General features: G+C 48.2%; 3 protein-coding genes across 7 annotated transcripts in view; 1 reads left to right on the forward strand and 2 right to left on the reverse strand.

Annotated features, from left to right (window-relative positions):
• Mrpl27 (mitochondrial ribosomal protein L27) lies at positions 1-6,172 on the reverse strand. Of its 3 annotated transcripts, none has more exons than XM_021641630.2 (4): positions 6,060-6,172; positions 3,395-3,520; positions 2,979-3,046; positions 1-414 (listed from the first exon to the last, which is right to left on the reverse strand). In XM_021641630.2, exons 1-4 carry the CDS (start codon positions 6,097-6,099, stop codon positions 208-210), a joined length of 441 nt encoding a protein of 146 aa, XP_021497305.1. In that variant the 5' UTR covers positions 6,100-6,172; the 3' UTR covers positions 1-207. The 3 variants fall into 3 exon arrangements, with proteins under 3 accessions (XP_021497305.1, XP_021497304.1, XP_060242891.1); XM_021641629.2 differs by having other exon boundaries at positions 5,997-6,112; XM_060386908.1 differs by lacking the exon at positions 6,060-6,172 and adding an exon at positions 5,761-5,877.
• Positions 6,089-15,091, forward strand: Eme1 (essential meiotic structure-specific endonuclease 1). Of its 3 annotated transcripts, none has more exons than XM_021641626.2 (9): positions 6,089-6,213; positions 8,418-9,214; positions 9,300-9,427; positions 11,608-11,694; positions 11,789-11,907; positions 12,100-12,220; positions 12,435-12,550; positions 14,073-14,262; positions 14,455-15,091. In XM_021641626.2, exons 2-9 carry the CDS (start codon positions 8,446-8,448, stop codon positions 14,629-14,631), a joined length of 1,707 nt encoding a protein of 568 aa, XP_021497301.1. In that variant the 5' UTR covers positions 6,089-6,213; positions 8,418-8,445; the 3' UTR covers positions 14,632-15,091. The 3 variants fall into 3 exon arrangements, with proteins under 3 accessions (XP_021497301.1, XP_021497302.1, XP_060242889.1); XM_021641627.2 differs by having other exon boundaries at positions 8,418-8,980; XM_060386906.1 differs by lacking the exons at positions 14,073-14,262; positions 14,455-15,091 and adding an exon at positions 12,755-14,060.
• The window catches only part of Lrrc59 (leucine rich repeat containing 59), a 16,019-nt gene continuing 12,535 nt past the window's right edge, over positions 14,851-18,334 (reverse strand). Inside the window, exon 7 of the mRNA XM_021641628.2 lies at positions 14,851-16,733. Coding sequence (XP_021497303.1) covers positions 16,486-16,733 — 248 coding nt within the window. The 3' untranslated portion in view covers positions 14,851-16,485. The remainder of the gene's footprint in view (positions 16,734-18,334) is intronic.

Raw genomic sequence — 18,334 nt, forward strand, 5'->3', positions numbered from 1 at the left:
TTTGTCCCCAAATGGTGGATGGTTTATTGATACTCATGCCACAGCGACCAAAGGGTTTCCAGTCGTCACAGCATGAAGACTGCCGGGGAGTCACCACCCACTAGGCCTCTCCCATGGAGACCCTGTCCTCCCCTGACACTTGACTTCTGCTATCACTTGCTCCCATGACCTGGGCTCCAGTCTCCTTGCAATGGTCTCACCAGGACTTCAGAGCATGTCTACCAGTTTGAAGGTTCCCTCAGGTTTGGCAGGAACCACGTGGACAAAAGTCTTGTAGAGCACAGCACCCTTGGGTAGACTGGCGACCAGATCCACGGCCTCCGAGTTTTTGGGATTGGGCACGTAGACCTCCTTCGTGTAGTGGACTATCCCCTCCTCCAGGGCATAGAGGCACTTGTTCTTCCCAAGTCCCACCTGCAACACACAGACCTGGTCAGCTGGGAGAGGACAGGTGGTCTGCCCCAAGGCCTCAGGCCAGATCTCTCCTTCAGACTGAAGCCTGGAGCAGAAGGGCAGGCTCTGAGAGGTCCCTCTCAGATTTCTGTTTTCCACTGCTTGGCACTTCTTTGCTTCTGCTCCCTCAAATCCATAAGAGAGGAGGGAAAAGAAAATAATCCCAGACACTGGTAACAGCAGTAATGTCAACACAGCTGGGCAGAAGCTACAGTCGACTGAGCCAAATCCCAAAGCCAGCTCGCAGAGGTACCACAAATCACTGCCCCTGACAGCGGGCTTTGTTTGCACTTACAAAGTTTAGGGTCCACGGAAAATACACATCAAGATTGTATGGGTTCTGCACATGCTAGTGAAATAATAATGACCTGGGCTAACACTAATACACAGTGCTCACACAGTAAGCACTCACAGTTCAGTCCTGGGCTTCAGTAGTTTTACACCTTTACATATATAACTCACTTCTTACCTGGTGCATTAGATACATTTCCAGTCCCATTTTTCAGATGATAATACAAAGTCAAGTGTCTTATTAAGTAGTGTATTTAATACGGATTTCAAAATTGCCTATGTTTATTTCTTTTACACTTCAAATTAGATGTACAGCAAAACTCGAGAGGCTGGAGAGATGACCCAGTGGCTAGAAGTACTTGCTGTTCTTCTAGAGAACCCAAGTTGGGTTCCCAGCACCTGCATGACTGCCTATTAACTCCAGCTCCAGATAATCCAACACTTTTTTTCGGGCCTCCTGGGACATCCACAGACACAGACATACAGATAGAGCTTTTTTGTTTTTGTTTTTGTTTTTGTTTTTTAAGAAAGAGAAAAGGCAAACAAGCAAGCAAACTAGGCATGATGGTGCATGTCTGCAATATTTGCCAGGACTTAGGGAGGAGTTCATGGCAAATTTAAGGCCGGCTTGGGACACATGGAAAGTTCCAGGCCTGCCAGTGGAATACAGCAAGACGTCCTCTCAAAAACAAACAACAAAAAATAGATGTGGCAAGTCTTACACAACCAGTCCAAAACTATTTGGTGTCTCTGATTAAAAGTCTGTAAGCCAAGAGTGGTGGCACACAGCTGTAATCCCAGCACTCTGGTGGCTGTGGCAGGAGCCAGCCTGGGGAATATAATGAAACCCTTTCTAGACAAACAACAAAATAACATGGTTCAGATCCTAGTACTGCCAAATACCACATGATCTTAGGCAAGTTACTTTCCTGTGTCTGCAAAATGGGGGTAAACTTGTGCTTCACAGGGTCATCACTTGCTACATCACAGGATGACCTAAATAAATGAACGGATGGTGAAGAACTTAGAGCATACTTAGCTCAAACACATCAGCTTCGACTGTGATTACTGTAGTAAAGAATTAACAGCAGGCCGAGCACGGTGGTGCATGCCTATAATCCGAACACTAGGGAAGGCAGAGGCAGGTGGATCTCTGAGTTTGAGGTCAGCCTGGTCCAGGACAGCCAGGACTATACAGAGAAACCGTGTCTCGAAAAAACAAAATAAAAAATAATTCACATCCAATGTCTTTTTGTTTGGGGATGGTGAAGGTTGGGATGGGAGAGAGAGTCTCACTACGTATCCTGGTTGGCCTGGACCTCAGTATGTTGACGGGGCTGGCCTGGACCTCAAAGATCTGCCTCTAACTTGTAAGTGCTGGGTTGAAAGCATGCACTGCCATGCTTGCCTTTGATGGTTACAATAGTTACTTTATGTATATAGGTGTTCTGCCTGAACGTATGTCTGTGTACTACTTGCATGCTTGTGACCATCAAGGACAGAAGAGGGTGTCAGATGCCCTAGAACTGGAATTACAGGTGGCTGTGAATCATCATGTGGCTGCTAGGAATTGAACCCAGGTACTGCTGAGATGTCCTAGCCCCTTTGATGTTGAGTTTTGTTTGGCTGACTGTTTTTTGGTTTTTCCAGACAGGGTTTCTCTGTCAAGTCCTGACTGTTCTGGAACTTGCTCTGTAGACGCAGGCTGCCCTCGAACTCACAGAGATCCACCTGCCTCTGCCTCCTGAGTGCTGGGATGAAAGGTGTGCGCCACCACCACCCATGTAATGTTTTTAACTGAAGGAAAAGTATTTATTGAATCTGATTCTAGTAGAATAAAAATATTTCTTCCTTTTGAGTCATGAAAGGGGAAATGTCTATTAAAATTACAAATTGATAAAAACGCTGAAAGAAGTACCCCACTTCCAGAAGATAACTGTATTTAAAGTATATTATTTCTAGGTCCTCAGGCAGCTGCAGCTGTCCTATATGTCATTTTATAAAACCCACTTTCATTTTCTATGTAAGAGAAAAATGAGGCCCAGGGCATACTATGATCTAATGCTAGGCAAATCTCAGCTTTAACTAGGATTCCATTACTCTCTGAGCCTCTGGCATTTCAACCATAAAATAGAGATGACATCCATCTCACAGGGATGGGCTAAGGACATAAGACATGGGCATGAAAAGGTTGCCCTAGGAAAGAAGAGGGGAGAGGGCACACAGCAACTCACATGGGCGCCTGGGTGCCATCTAAAACGACGCTGAGTCCCAAGAATGTTGCCAGCATGAACATAGTGACCTAAAAGAGAAGTCCACAGGTGAGCTGACTGCACAGTGTTCACAGAAGCACAGCAAAATGCTGAGAAATCACAGAAATCCAAGGGAAGCCACCAACCCCCAAGCCACTCCTGGGACATGCGTCCAAGACAGTCCTCCGTAAACAGTGCCTGACCCCTATCCAGCAGCCTCTTTTTTTGGTTGCATGGCTAGGCAAGTACTATGCTTAGCCAAGTGCGAAGCCAGGTGCTATGGTGGGCTGCAGAAAGGTCAGGGCGAGGCAAGTGCGTGTTCTTTCAGCTCCTTAAAGGAAAAGCAGGGCAGCACCTTAGGATGCAGCTGGAAAATAGAAATGGAGGAACACTCTCACCGTCCATTTTCTTGATGCCGAAGCGTTTGCCTGGTGATCTTCCACCAAGGTTCTTAGAGCTGCCGCCTGTCTTCTTGGATGCATACCTGATTGCAAGAGCTGCAGGTGCCACAGGGCTCAGCAAGGCTGTCAGTGCACAGAAAGGAGAAACACTGTTCAGAGAGGCTCCCCAGTAAGGTGCACTTTCTTTCTTTGCCTCTGTGGACCATTTGCTAAGCTGAGAAGCAGCAAGGGAGATGAGAAAAATGAAAGACGTGTGAAGGGAACAGAAATGCTGAGTATGTGGTGTTCAGGGAATGCTTGGACAGGAACAATTCATCCCTGAAACTGGCCCAGTGGTCTGAGTTGTTGTTGTTGTGTGTATCAGATAGAGCAGGCAGTGAGCATAAATAGGGAGAAAAGAAAATATCATGTACTCTGGCTCCCAACACAAGAAACAAACATCACTGAAACAGACAAAGTGGACACCAGGGAGCTGCCTGCTTCAAAGATTCACAGTCTCATGCCCAAGGGAAGGCACAGAACATGGGACATGCACACAGGCTTCTGGTGTAGCCTCACTTACCACTTTCTTAGCCATTCACAAACACACTGAACACCAAATGGCAGCTGGCCATTTCAGACAGGGCCTTGATTCCCAGAACCCATAAGCAGATGTCCAACCGAGATCAGCATTACTCTGACCTCTCCACTCATCCCGAAGTGCTCAAAAAGCATTTACTTAAAATGGGACAACGATGTGGAAGGAGCTGAAGGGAGGTAGAGATGGTCAAAATACGCTGTATACATGAATAAAATTCTCAAATAGATGAAAATGCTTTTAAAGGAACATTGTGCAAAATGCATGCTAATGGTGCTGGAGGGATTTTACAGAGGTTCACAGCACTGACTGCTCTTGCAGAGGAATTAGTCCAACTTCCTTGTAGTGGGGTCACAGCCATCTGTAACTCTAGTTCTGGGGGGATCCAATGGCCTTTGCTGACCATGGTACACATACATATACAAGGGCAAAACATTCACACCCACAAAATAAAATTCAGTTATTGGGCAGCTGGCAGTCTGTTTCTGGGGCTCTAGGCGTGGTTATAGCATCATGGCAGAATATTTAGAGACACTTTATGGGTGCTTGGTGCATAAGCTCATGGCACCAGTTACCTAGGTTTCTTAAATTCTCATGAAAACAGAAAGTAGCTGAGATACAAGACCAGAAATGAGAACTCACAGAGAAGGCTGGGCGTGGTGGCCATATGCAAACCTTTGATACCACCACTTAGGAGGCGGAGGCAGGAAGATCTCCGAGTTTGAGACCAGCCTGGTCTACAGAGTGAGCTCAGGATAGCCAGGACTACAAAAACAAAACAAACAACCCCCCAAAAAACAAACAAACAAACAAAAGAAACCACGAAAAAACTTACAGAGACATGTTCAATGTCTAGCAATGGAATCTTCCTAACTTTAAACCGCCTCTCTCCCTCTCTCTCTTTTTCTCCCTTGTAGCCCAGGCAGGCCTTGAACTTGCAATTGTCAAGTCTCTCCCTCACATATAAACTGAGGAGGTTACAGGCATGCACTACCTGGCTTCGTTCACTGACTTCTGCGCAGCTGACATTTTGCTTTGCCTACATTATTTCAATCATAAATCTTTGTTCTTGTGAGGAACAAGGAGATCTACGGGTTACTTCTCTTCCTTCATCCTTCACAGTAAGACCTGTGAAATCTATCTTCAGAACAGAGATCATATTCATCCACTACCCTCCACGTTCACTAGTAGTAATATCTTGGCCAAATCATCCTACAGCAGGGGCTACTATTCCATTTTTTTCCCAGCTGGCTTGCCATATCGGTTATTTTAGTTATTTATTTATAGTTTTTTTCGACTGTGACCCAGGCTGGCCTTGGACCTGAGGAAATCCTCCTGCCTCAGGCTCCTAAGTGCAGGAATTACAGACACCATCATTCCTAGTCCCACTTGGTTTCATTTTCATTTCCATGTATTTATTTGCATGCAGCCTGCCTCCTCTTAATTTGCTCCTCAAAACGTAAAACGGGGTCAAGTCACTTTCTTGCCTTCTCTCTACACAGGGTTAGGGTCTGTCTCTTTAAGGTCTTAATCTCTATCTCTTCAGGAGATTTCCTTGACCACCTAAACTAAGACTCTTCACACCACTACTTACAATTACAATTAAGTTACTCACGGGTTTACTGGCTTACCTACTTAATTTACAAGGGCTTAGAAAGCACGTTTATGCTAATACTCGGAGCAGTGTCTCACTAGACCTAAGCGTTGGCCATGGTCATCTAAAAGCCTGATATCCCAGAACTAAGTCCGCAAAATACATAGGGAGGAAGGGAAAAAAGCTAAGTACCGAATATCTGCTGAATGGCTCGATTAACTTTTCTGAACCTAGTCTTCTCCATTTACGACAGGATCCACATAAACCCAGAGGAGATGAGCTATCTGACCTAACTACCCACCAATTTGCCCTCAATCCTTACACACCCACCCTCCACACAGCACCGCCCACCACGTGCCACGTGACCGGTGACACTCGTCCTCCAAAGGTCGCGAGTCTCACGATTCTTTCCCGCGCCCAGAGTTTACCCTGGGATCCATCTCCCAGCTTCCCTGCTAGTTCGCCCCGCAACAGCCACAGCGCTGAGCTACCTGCTGCTCGCGTACTAAGGGCAACCGCTGCCGACGCCATACTTGCTTCACATTCACTTCCGGGCTGAGAAATCTGCTTCCGCTACTGGGAGATCTACTTCCGGGTCCTGCGTACAAGTCAAAGAGCGGCGGGAGCAGGAGCAGGTGATCGCAGGTCTGTTGAGAGTTCTTCTGGGGTCCTCTGGGGGCTTCTGCACTGGCCCGCGGGCCTCCGAGGCGGGGGAGCGCGGCCAGCATGGACATTTGTCCCACTGCAGGAGTCGTCCGAAGCCTAGAGAGGCACCAAGATGAGGCTCAGCCAGATTCTGGGCTGAACTGGTTGTAGATGCACAATTTCACACAGATTCTGGGCTGAACTGGTTGTAGATGCACAATTTCATTTCCAACATACCTAAGTTATCGGTGTGATGTTAAAGAAACTGGGATCCAGGAAGGTTGCAAGCATTGTCTCGAGCCACATCTACAGTCATTAATTATTTGTTGAAAGAATAACGCTTGCATGTCACCCAGCAATTCCAGGCAGGCTTCCGTGGACACACACGAGCTATGTGAAAACATACCCATTCAGAATATTTGTACCTGGATGTCTGTAGCAGCGTTATTCATAATGGGTAAGAAAGGGAAGTGAGTAACTGTCCATCAGGAAAAATAACTGCTTAAGCAAAATGTGGCATAGCCACACAATGAAGTGTCACCAAAGGCACATGCTATGCTCTCATATAAAATATAGAATTTGTTTCGGTTGTTAGGTGCCGGAAGAGGGAAAGAATGGGCAATGACTTTTTTTTTTTAATGGTTATAGAATTTCTCTTGCCTTTGAGACAGTCTCAGAGTCTTGTTGGCTGGTCTTGAATTCAAAATATCCTCCTGTTTCTGCCTCCCAAAAGATAGGATTGCGGCCATACACCAACATACCCAGTTCATGTAGGATTTCTTTTAGTGGTGATGGAGACATTCTGGTAATGGTGACACAACACAGATATACTAAACCCCATTAATCTCTGTGTGTGATTTGTTTGTTTAGCTATTAATTGCAAGGCTGGGAATTAAACCCCTTCATTGCTCTATACATACAAAGCAAGCACTCTACCATTGAGCTACTACTCCAACTAATAAACTGTATTTTTAAACAATATACACTATGTGAATTACAGAGGTTTCTTTTTTGTAGTGTGTATGTGTATGCACACAAACACATGCAGGTGTGTGCGCAGGCGTGCATGTGACGATAAGAGAACATCTTTTGGGAGTCAGTTCTCTGTCCACTGTGTAGGTTCTGGGAATTGAACTCAGGTTATCAGGCTAGGTGACATGCGACTTTACTTGCTGAACCATCCAAGTTAGCTCATGTTTTTATTTACTTATTTAAAAAATTCATTTATATTTTTTAAGATAAATTGTTTTTACAGCATTCTGAATGCATGTATAACTGCACACTAGAAGAGGACACCAGATCTCACTATAGATGGTTCTGAGCCACCATGTGGTTGCTGGGAATTGAACTCAGGATCTTTGGAAGAACAGCCAGCGTTCTCAACCTCTGAGCCATCTCTTCAGCCCCCCACCCCCGCCTTTTTCTTTATGTGTATGTAGAAGCCAGAAGGCGGCATTGGATCTCCAGGAGCTGGAATTACTGGCAGTTGTGAAAGCTGTCCAATGTGGGTGCTGGAAACTGAACTTGGTCCTCTGTATGGGTAGTACAAACTCTCCAGCTGTGCTCTCTCTCCAGCACCAGCATGATTTTTTTTTTTTTTTAAATGTCATGTTAGGGGCCAGTGAGATGACTCAAAGGTAAAGGTGCCTGCTGCCAAGCCTGGTGACCTGGGTTCAATCTTCAGGCTCACACTGTGGAAGGAAAGAGCCAGCTCCCTAAAAGGAATCCTTTGATTGCCACATATGGGTTGGGGCATGGATATGCCCACACACATACACAAAATTCGTTGTTGTTATTGTTTTGAGGCAGGGTTTCTCTGTGTAACTCTGGCTGTCCTGGAACTCACTTTGTAGACCACTCTGATCTCAAATTCACAGAGTTTCTGCCTCCCAGAGTGCTGGGATTAAAGGCGTGCACCTTGATTATAACTTACCATGACCTAGAAAGGTTTTGAAGCTGGAATCTTGTTAGTGTACCAGGGTGGCCATTTTGAGTTCCTAATTGAATGTGTTGGAGCATGTCCCATTTCTCTGATTCTCTTAACATGTTTACCTTCGTAAGGCTTGGCCTCATGAACACCTCTAGTGAAAGAGCTTGAGATTAAAGGTGTTCACCACCATTCCTGGAGATCCCTTCTTGTTTTTGTTTTTTTTTATCTGTCTGTTTGTCTGTCTGTCTCATATGTGTCTCATCTTTCCTTTTAGGAATTAATTTGATAGCTCTAATGTGTTGATGGCTCTAAGAAAGTTATCCCTCTCTCTCCTTTCCATGGAGAGTGATTCTGAGGAATTGCCCACATTTGCCTTTCTGAAGAAGGAACCATCTTCAGCTGACAGGAATCTGCCTCAGAGGGAGAAGAACATAGTGGTTGTCACCTCAGATTCTGAGGCCTCCTGTCCTCCATCCCCAGCCCTGAAAGATCCACCCTCTGTCCCAGATGCAGCTGAAGCTCCTACAGAAGCGGAGCCAGTCAGAGTGCTAAGCAGTGACAGTGAGGATGAAGACATATTTGTCCCCCTGGCTGAGAGGATAACAAGGAAGTTTTTGACGAACAAGCAGCTGAGCCCTGAGCGCTCTCGCTCCCCACTTAAAACTGTTTTGGATCATCAAAATAATGCAGACGCACCACATGACTGGGAAAAGCAACTATTTCCAAAGATCCCTGATGTTCCTCTCCGCGGCGCCTTAGAGGAGAGTCCAGCAAATGACGAGGACTCTATCTTAGACAGTCAGTGCCTCCAGCCTCCAGCCTACCAGTCTGCCTGCAGTGAGTTGGTAACCAAAGCAAACCCCGGCAGCCCCCTACCCAAGAAGAGAGACAGGCACAGTCAAAAAGCCCAGAGAAGAGGCTCTCAGGGAGGCTGGCAGCTAAGACAAGCAAGCAGGAAGGAAAACGCCCCGAGGCAGAGCGAAAGGAAAAAGAAGGCAGCGGCAGTCAGCAGGCTAAAAGCCCAGAGGCCGGAGGACTGCATGAAGCACATGGTGGTGGTGCTCGATCCAGGTCCTCCCAGATCCCAGCTTCCCCCTGAGCCCAGATGGCCGTGTCCTGGACTCCTCTGTGACCAACCCCTTCTAATCTATTGCAGTGCTTCTCCAGATGGAAGGGGGGGGCCAGCTCCTGGGAGCATTGCAGTCCATGGAGTGCAGGTGTGTGATCGAAGCACAGGCCGTACCTCGAAGTATCACTTGGAAGAGGAGGACAGAGCTGGTAGAGGTACGGGCTTCAGGCCAAAGGCTCTCCTTCCCCTTCATCCCCTTAGCACGGCAGGACAGACTGCATTGCCCCTGGGCGAGACTCGGTGTCATAGCTGTTACTGTCTCCAAGTCTGGAGAGATGAAGAGAGGAAGCGGTTAGCAGAATCCAGAGAAGTTTGATCTGTCACAGAGGGGTTGCAGGTATAGTGACCACCTAGTGACACTATTATGGGCGATCCTGGGTGATCCCAGGAAGCAATCACCATGAGTTCATTTTCTTTCCCTCTAGTTTACCACTCAGGTTCCTAGCTGGGGGCCCAAGGGCCTGGGCTTGACACAGCTTAAGCAGAGTGGAGCAGGGGAAGAGAATTTGTGTGAAATTCCTAAGTGTCTAACTGGTCTTTGGGGTGGAGCAGCTGTGTTTGAGCCCTGGCCTCCTGGCTTGACTGCTGGGCTCTGCAGGTCATTCCGCATCTTTGCGTTTCAGTTGCCTGTTGTAGAGAATGCAGGTAACCTCTCTCTCCTGTTGGAGGGTCTGAATGAGGTAATCTGGCACTGGCACCTGGTAGGCTCATGGCACATGCCCATCCTCCAGCCTGAGCTCCCTACGTCACTGTACTAACTTCCCACCATTCCTTCTGTCTGTGAGTCCAGCCACTCTGCCCTTCATGAGTTTAGAATGAAGCATTAAGATGCTTGTTTTTCTCTCGTTCGGTCCTCATAACTTTCTCAATAACTTAGGACAGTCACACACACACAGTTAACTTGTGTTATTAGCAAAGCTATATTCATGGCTGGGCATGGTGGCATACGCCTTGAAGCCCAGCACTTGAGAGGCAGAAGCAGGTGGATCTCTGTCAGTTTGGAACCACCCTGGTTTATAGAGAGGGATCAGATTAGTGATCTCACCACATAGTGAGACCATGCCTCAAAAAAAACCCGACCAAACCCCCTCTACTCTTGGAGCAGTTTGTCTTTGAAGATGCTGCACAGTTTTCTCATGTTCCTGTCACAGCTGCCCTGAAGAGTGTTATCCCTACACTTCACAGGTAGAAAAAAGCTGAATGTCTGGCTCAGGGTCACAGCTGGAGCTTGACCCCAGAAATCCATTTCCTGCGCCTTGTTGTATTAGGAATCTTGCATAGAGCTGTAGGGACCATGAGAAAATAACACAAGTGTCCCTCCCAGCCATTTTTCAGAACTCTGTTGCTGCGGGTGCTTGGCCCTGAAACACCTTGGCTTTGACTGAGCCCTCGCTCTGATGATTTCTTATCTTTTCTTCCTTGTGGTGTTGGCAATGGACCTCAGGTCCTTGTATGCTAGGCAAACACTGTTACACTATATACCAAACACGATTTTTGTGGTTGTTGTTTTTAAAGACAAGGTTCTCTCTATGTAGCCCTGGCTTGCCTCCAACTCAGATCCATCTACTTCTGCCTCCCAACTGCTGAGATTAAAGGTGTTCACCACCATGCCTGGAGATCCTTTCTTGGTTTTTTCAATATGTCTGTCTGTCAATTTATACAGGGGTCTCTATGTAGCCCTGGTTGCCCTGGAACTCTCTCTATGCCAGGCTGGCCTTGAACTCACAGAGAGCTGCCCAGCTATGCCTCCTCGAATTGATGGTTGTTGCCATTACCTCCTAACTTAAAAAAAAAAATCATTGTGCACCATGTATATGTGTGTGCACCATGGTGCGTGCATGGAAGTCAGAGGACAAGTTGTGGCATCACTTTCCTCCTTCCACCTTTATATGGAATCCAGGCATCCGACTCTGGTCACCAGGCTCTTTTTTTTTTTTTTTTTTTTTTTTTTTTTATCAGTTACATTTTATTAACTCTGTATCCCAGCCGTGTCCCGATCCCTGATCCCTCATTCCCTCCCAGTCCCTCCCTCCCTCCCTCCCTCCCTCCCTCATCTCCACCGAGCGGTCACCAGGCTCTTAGGGCAAGTACTTTTAGCCACTGAATCATCTTGCCCATCCTGTTCATCTTCTGTCTCTGAGATGCAATGCACCAACACCGGACAAGCTGTTGAAGGGGGAGAGACAGGGGTGACAGGTGGCTTTTGTTGCCACCATGACTTCATTCAAGAAGGACAAGATATTACATAGGGCCATTTACCCAGAAGATCCAGCCCGCCCCCAGGAACCACACCCACTGACCTCCTTCCCTGTGCTGCGTTCGGGGGCTTTGGCAGGATGGAGAAGACTGGGTAGAAGAGCCGACGATCCTGGTGTTGCTCCCCGCAGAGGACTTCATGTCCATGGTCTACAACTTAAAGCAGGTGTGTGGGGCCAGGAGGTAGGACTGAGGCATGGAAGGGAGCCAGCCTCTACCTGAGGAACCAGTGTTAATGCCCTTTCTGCCATTTCATGCAGGGAAGTCCTGGCAGCACTGAGAACGGGAAGGAGACACTGCAGGGCTTTGTAACTGATGCCACAGCAAGGACAGGAAAAGCCCTGTCACTGGTGATTGTGGACCAGGAGAAGTGCTTCAGGTATGGACATGCCCTAAAGATAGAGGCCTTAAAGGGACAGCTCACAAGTTCTCAGGGGGAGCTTATTCACCCTGGCCCCAAGGCATTCTGCAAGATGGTGTCCCTGACAAGCCATGGGATATGCTGGTCGATCGGCCTGCAACACTTGTGCCTGCGCTCAGTGTGGGGCTGTTCTGATCTCCTCTCCTCCAGAGCTCAGAATCCTCCGAGGAGAAGGAAATCAGGAATGGCAAATAAACAGGCCAGAGAGAAGCAGCAGAAGAGACAAGAGTCTTGCGCAAGGCTCATGGTGTCCAGATTAGTCATGGAGGAGGTAAGAACTCCATGTTGCCTGGCTTGGGTGAGCACTCACTGGTTATCTAACCAGGTTTCCACCTGAGTGAGTAAAAGTCACGCTAGCGCTGCTTTCAACCTTGGACTGAGTGAGAGAGGGGATAAATGGAGCCGAGAGGCTGAGTGTAGCTTCAGCGAACATTGAGAAGATGACTCTCCACTCTTCCAGTCCACTGTCACCTTTGGGTTTCTAGGCCTTGGTGGAGCTGCAGCTGTATACAGAAACCCAGGCCCGGATCGTGCAGAGCTGGAAAGAGCTGGCTGACTTCGCCTGTGCGTTTACGAAGGCTGTGGCTGAAGCGCCCTTCAAGTGAGTGGCCTGACAAGTCCCTCCACGCCAGGTCTTGCTTCTCCCTTGGCTCTTGCAGCGCCCCCCCCCCCCCCCAAAAAAAAAAAAAGCTCCTTTCTCCTAACCTCTGCCACCAACACAGTGTGTCTTTTGAGGCAGAAGCCTCAGATCTCGGGGTCTGGAGAGATGGCTCAGTGGTTAAGAGCACTTGCTGCCCTTGCACAGGTCCCAGACTGTTCCCGTCACCCACGTAACAGCTCACAACTCCGATTCCAAGGGATCTGACACCGTCTTCTGGCCAGTGAGGGCAGCAGGCAAGTACAGGATGCACACATACCCATGGAGGCAAACACCCCTATGCATAAATAATCCCAGCCCTTTATAAAAATATTCTCTTTCACTTATGCGCAAGTATATTCTGAGCTGATGCTGAATTACCCGGATTCATTCGGGTCAAATCTCGAGTGATCCTAATCAGAACTGAAAACGAAGAGACCTCAGAGATAACCCTGCCAAAAGCCTTATTTTATACTAAGGGAACTGAGACCTGAGATTGAGCTGTTTAAACAACTCATTTGCTCCGAGTAAGTGAGAACCTGTAATAGATTCTAAATTGCCCAATACTCGGTCTCGTGCCTACTCCCAAACAGTACAACCCCATCTCGACAGCCAGAAATAAACCCATACCGTCACTCATAAAAAGGACTAGACGAGGGGGTTGTCTTTTTAATCTTTTTGCATGTGTGTGCACATGCACGGGACAATAACCTCAGGTACAGGTCATTACAGAAGGATGCAGGAGTCTCTTTGCCACTGCATATGAAGGGATAGCTGGCCTGTGATTCCAGGGGTTCTGTACACTAAAATGTACAGAAGTAGGGGTAGAACAGTACAGTAGAAGGTACTGTAGGCTGGGGTTACAGATGCAGGATGCACTTTACCTGCTCAGTTACTCCCTCGGGCCCCAGATGCAGTTTTCTTTCCTTTCTATGTGTGTGAGTGTTTTGCCTGCATTTGTCTGTGCATGTGTGCACTGCCCCAGGGCAGAAGTTCCTCTGGAACTGGAGTAAGGTAGTAGTGAGCTGCCATGTGAGTGCCAGGAGTCAGATCTGGTACTCTGCAAGAGCAGTCTGGGCTCCTAACTGCGGAGTCATCCTCTCTCCAGACCCACTACACGCACTATTTATTTATTTACTCATTCATTCATTCATTTTGGTTTTTGGAGACAGGATTTCTCTGTGTAGCCTTGGCTGTCCTGGATTCACTTCGTAGACCAGGCTGACCTTGAACTCACAGAGATCCACTTGCCTCTGCCTCTCCCCCAAGTGTTGGGGTTCTAGGTGGGCGCCACTGCTCGCGGCTCTAAATGCAGTTTTTTAAAGTGCCTGTAACCAACACTATGCTTGAGAACAAAGAAAGACTCAAACTGGCCGGATGTAAGACTTGAGTCTACCTCCAGGTCACTGGAGAACTAACTTTTCAGTCCACAGTTAAGGGGCCAAGTAGAAAAAAGGAACTCAGGTCCCCAATGGTGCCCTTGCAGGAAGCTCCGGGATCAAACCAGCTTTTCCTTCTATCTGGAGAAAGACTGGGCTGGAGGGCTGAAAGTGGACCAAGCTGGCAGGGGACTTGCGCTGGTCTGGAGGCGGCAGATTCAGCAGCTGAACCGAGTCAGCTCAGAAATGGCCAGTGCTATCGCAGATGCCTATCCTTCACCACAGCTCCTGGTGCAGGTATGCTGTCGTGACCTTGCTCTCCAGACATCCTAGAGGGGCCAGGAATGTGGGTCAGCAGTGCGGGTTGGCTGGCTAAGGAAGGACAGGTTCTCCTGCCTCAAGTTGACCTTACTATCCTATCCTGGCTCTTGATCCAAGGGGTGGCCACGGAAGGGTGGTATGGTATTAAGAGGCCATTTCTCACTCCAGGCCTATCAGCGGTGTGTCTCCGAGCAAGAACGCCAGAACCTGCTGGCTGACATACAGGTACGCCGTGGGGAAGGTGTGACATCCACCTCCCGCCGCGTTGGGCCAGAACTATCCAGGCGGATCTACCTTCAGATGACCACAGGGCAACCGGATCTGATCTTAGACAGTGTTGACTGACATCCCAGCACCAGGACGGAAGCTTCCCTAACCTCGGCACCTGACCGCAGAGAGGCCAGAACTACATCTCGGTACAGCTAGTGAGCCAGTCTCCATCTCTGGGAACAGAGAAGGCTGAACTTCTGCCGCGTTTGCCTCTTCTTTCCCAGCACTCCAGATGCCCCAGCCAGCCATCCCACTCTGCCCCAGTTGACCCTCACAACACAAAGGAGGAAGGCAGACCACTCAGACACGGATTTAATAATTGTAGAAATCCAAAGAATAAGCATCAAATCTCGAAGTCAGAGTGAACTCTTGCCTGCAGGTTGGCTTGCCTCGGCTCAGCCACTGAGCTGCCTCAACCAGCCGGGGGACTATGACTAGGCTGACTTCTGTCTTCATGATGTCACCGTATGTAGTATGTATTCTGTCTCAATAAAGCATTTGTACCAATGGCTCTGGAGCTTGGAGGAAGACTAAAGGAATGTGTAGTGATTCTGAATAAGGTGTGGGCCTACATGGCAGAACTATCTGGGGGGAGGAGAAAACAAAGGCCTTTCTTCCAGTGTCAGGACAGTTGAGTGGCAGACCTATCCAGATGGGCCACTAGGGCTACACTGTCTGAGCTATGACAGGTTCTTGCTCCCTTAGGGAAGAGTCAAGCAGCTTGCAATTGGGAATTTTTAGCGAATAAGCACCGAGACATGGTTGTTTCTGATCCCTTCATCCAGCTGTTGTGAACAAGGAAAGGGGGCTGGGGGGATGCTTTCTGTAGCAGCAGGAAGGCAGGCAGTGCTGCCCTGGTTCGTGCTGATGTTTAGTTCTGTACTCTGCAGCGCCATCATGTGACTGTTTGCCTTTGATTCCCAGTGTTCTTCCCTTCTGTTACAGGTCCAGAATCTACTCTAACTCTGCTTCTTTGACATCGTCTCTAGGCTGTCTTTGAGGGATTTCATCGCACTGAATACAGTGGCGCTGTCCTAGTGCAGCTCCGCAGAGATCTGCCTCCGTGCTTCCAGGCCAGCAGGGGGTTATGCTCTAAACTGAGGCAAGGAGCCCGGCCTGCTGCCATTGTGTGGAAGCCATTTTAGTTGAAGCAAAATTCCACAGGCGCTTCCCAGGCCCTGATGGTCGGGGATCTGTTTGTGGGTAGCATGACTGTCTATTATGAAAGACTCACTTTGGCTGAGACAATTCTGGTGTGAGGTCATCCTCTTGGGCATTACAAAGGAGGCCAAATGACATGAAGGAAAGGAAGAAAACTGGAGTGAGAACTGGGTTCTGCCTTAGACTAGCTAGAACTCTGTAGGCAAGTCAAAGACAGCCTTTCCTGCCTCAAAGTATCACCCTGGCAGAGAAGTTATGTTCACAGCCAGACACTGAACACTGTTAAAAGGCTTGAATGTCTGCGATCTTAAAGGAAACATGCTACTCCACTCTTGCAGCTTAGGCCCCTAGTCCCCAACACACTGCCCTCCAATCTGTCCTGGTTACCCCGGCAGGAATGAAAGAAAGGATTTGTGACATACAAAAGTATAAATGTAGTGACAGCTGACCATTTAGTAGAAAGGAACCTTGCCTTACACAGCTTTGTATAACTAGAAAAGCCTATGCCTTCTCTCTCCCCGCCCCTAAGCCTACTCCTTTAGGCATGCAGGTAACTCTTCCTCCCCCCTCTCCATTTCTCCTCATTCCACCAGGGTGCCCTGACCAAGGAACAGAGAAGTCCTACAAAGGGGAGATCTCAAGTACCAATCAGCAGCCATTTGATGGTGGCAGGTAGGTCTGACGCTAAAAAGAGGTTGTGTCCAGCAGAACCCAATTCCATAGGAATCCAAGCTCCAAGGCTGGGAGGCAGCGGTGCTGAGGATGAGCTCACTGCTGGGAGTCGGTCTGCAGGACCCACTGGAGGATCTCGTGATGACGCAGGCCCTGGACGGCGTTGTCGTAGATGGTGTTCACACTGGTGCACAGGGGCTGCTGCTGCAGCCCTGTCACCCGGCATGCGACCAGCCCTCCCGCCACACACAGCAGCAGCAGCAGCAGCAACACCTTCAGCACAGCCCAGGAGCGAGTGTGTTTTCGGGGTGGTGGCTTACGAGGACGAGAGCCAGACTTAGATTCTGGAGGGACAAAAGAAGTCAATTTGTGGTGAGCAGCTCTACAGTCCATACAGATCCCTTCTCAAGTCCTGAGCAGACATTCCAGGAACATCTAACTGAGAGCTAAATCCCCGCTATTCAGAGGCAGAAACTCTAAGGTCTCGAAGGACTACAGTACTGTCCTTGAACTGGCCACACTGACAGATTCTGGGAGTATGTTAGGAATGGAGAGTCTTGGACCTACCTACTCCCACAGTATTTTGACAGGATGCTCTGAGAAGTCAATACATACTAAAGTTTGAGAAGCTCTGAGACTGTCCTCCACAAAGTCGGCATTGTCACCGCCTGAGGCACAGTGGTGATACGAAGCATAGTCAGCACACCCGTGTAGGTCTCGGATGGGATGGGATTCCACTGATCAAGAAATAAAGCCACGATCTGAGTGTGGTGGCTCATGCATTTAGTCTTAGCACTCTGGAGGCAGAAGTGGGTGGGAGTTGAGGCCAGCCTGGATTATAGTAGAGTGAGTTCCAGGCCAGCTAAGGCTACACAGAGAAACTTTGTCTCAGGTAAAAAAAAAAAGAAAGAAAGAAAGAAAATGGATTCGTATGCTTGTCTTCTGTAGCTCAGTCTCTAGGGTCTTCCATTCTCTCTGGTAACAGGGAGATGATTTGGGGCCCTCAGAGTCATAAGAATTGCTTATCAGGGGTGTCCAAAAGGGATAGATTGCCACCCACTTAGGGAGATGGGGTCCAAATCACTAATATCAGAAATGCCACCATTACATGCTATGTACAAATGAGGTGTGGTAGCACAGGTGTGTAATCCCAGTACTCTGGAGCCTGAAACATCACAGGAAGTCTGGACAGTCTGGGCAGCTGTCTCCAAAGCTGAAAATGTATACACAGTCTGTGGCAAGATAAATGCCAGTCTCTAAAAACAGAAAAAGACCTGCTGGTTGTGGTAGCTCATGCCTGCAATCCCAACACTCTGGAGGCTCAGGCAGGGGGATCAGAAACTAAGCCAGCCTGGGCTATCCTTCAAGACCCTTTCTCAGATCCCTCTCCCTCCTCTGTGATGAACACACTGTAATTTCCCTCTTTTCTTTTTGAGACAGATTCTCACTGCAGCCCAGCCTGCCTCAAGCTTGGAACCCTGCCTCTACTTCAAGCTTAGGAACATGTCAACATGCCCAGCTTCCCACACTGCATTTACTTGTTTTGTTATTATTTTTGTTTGCTTGTTTTTTCGAGTCAGGCTTCTCTGTGTATCCTTGACTACCCTGGAACTCTCTCTCTGTAGGCTAGGATGGCCTCAAACTCAGACATCTGCCTGCCTCCACCTCCTCAGTGCTGTGATTATAGGTATGTGCTACCACCACCCAGCGCCCCCCACACTGCATTTAAATGAGGAAAATCTTTGAGACTTTTAGGCAGAAAAAGGCAGGAGGGATTGATTTTTGTTTGTTTTCGAAACAAGGTCTTACTGTGTCTCTCCACCTGTCCTGGAACTTATGTAGACCAAGCTGGCCTTGAATTCTTTGATCTTCCTGTCTCTACCTCTCAAATACCATCATGCCCAATGTAAGCAGGAACTATGTAAGTGTCTTCTCACTTACGCTT

Source organism: Meriones unguiculatus, chromosome 7 (assembly GCF_030254825.1).
Source record: "Meriones unguiculatus strain TT.TT164.6M chromosome 7, Bangor_MerUng_6.1, whole genome shotgun sequence".
Lineage (NCBI taxonomy): Eukaryota > Metazoa > Chordata > Mammalia > Rodentia > Muridae > Meriones > Meriones unguiculatus.

Coding starts and splice junctions, on each gene's coding strand:
- Mrpl27 (XM_021641629.2), bottom strand. CDS start 6,099: ATGGCGTCGGCAGCGGTTGCCCTTAGTACGCGAGCAGCAGGTAGCTCA. Junction 3,521..5,996: donor GCTGGGAGATGGATCCCAGG/GTAAACTCTGGG, acceptor GTGCACTGACAG/CCTTGCTGAGCCCTGTGGCA. Junction 3,047..3,394: donor CGGCATCAAGAAAATGGACG/GTGAGAGTGTTC, acceptor CTTCTCTTTTAG/GTCACTATGTTCATGCTGGC.
- Eme1 (XM_021641626.2), top strand. CDS start 8,446: ATGGCTCTAAGAAAGTTATCCCTCTCTCTCCTTTCCATGGAGAGTGAT. Junction 11,695..11,788: donor TGGTCTACAACTTAAAGCAG/GTGTGTGGGGCC, acceptor CATTTCATGCAG/GGAAGTCCTGGCAGCACTGA. Junction 14,263..14,454: donor CACCACAGCTCCTGGTGCAG/GTATGCTGTCGT, acceptor TTCTCACTCCAG/GCCTATCAGCGGTGTGTCTC.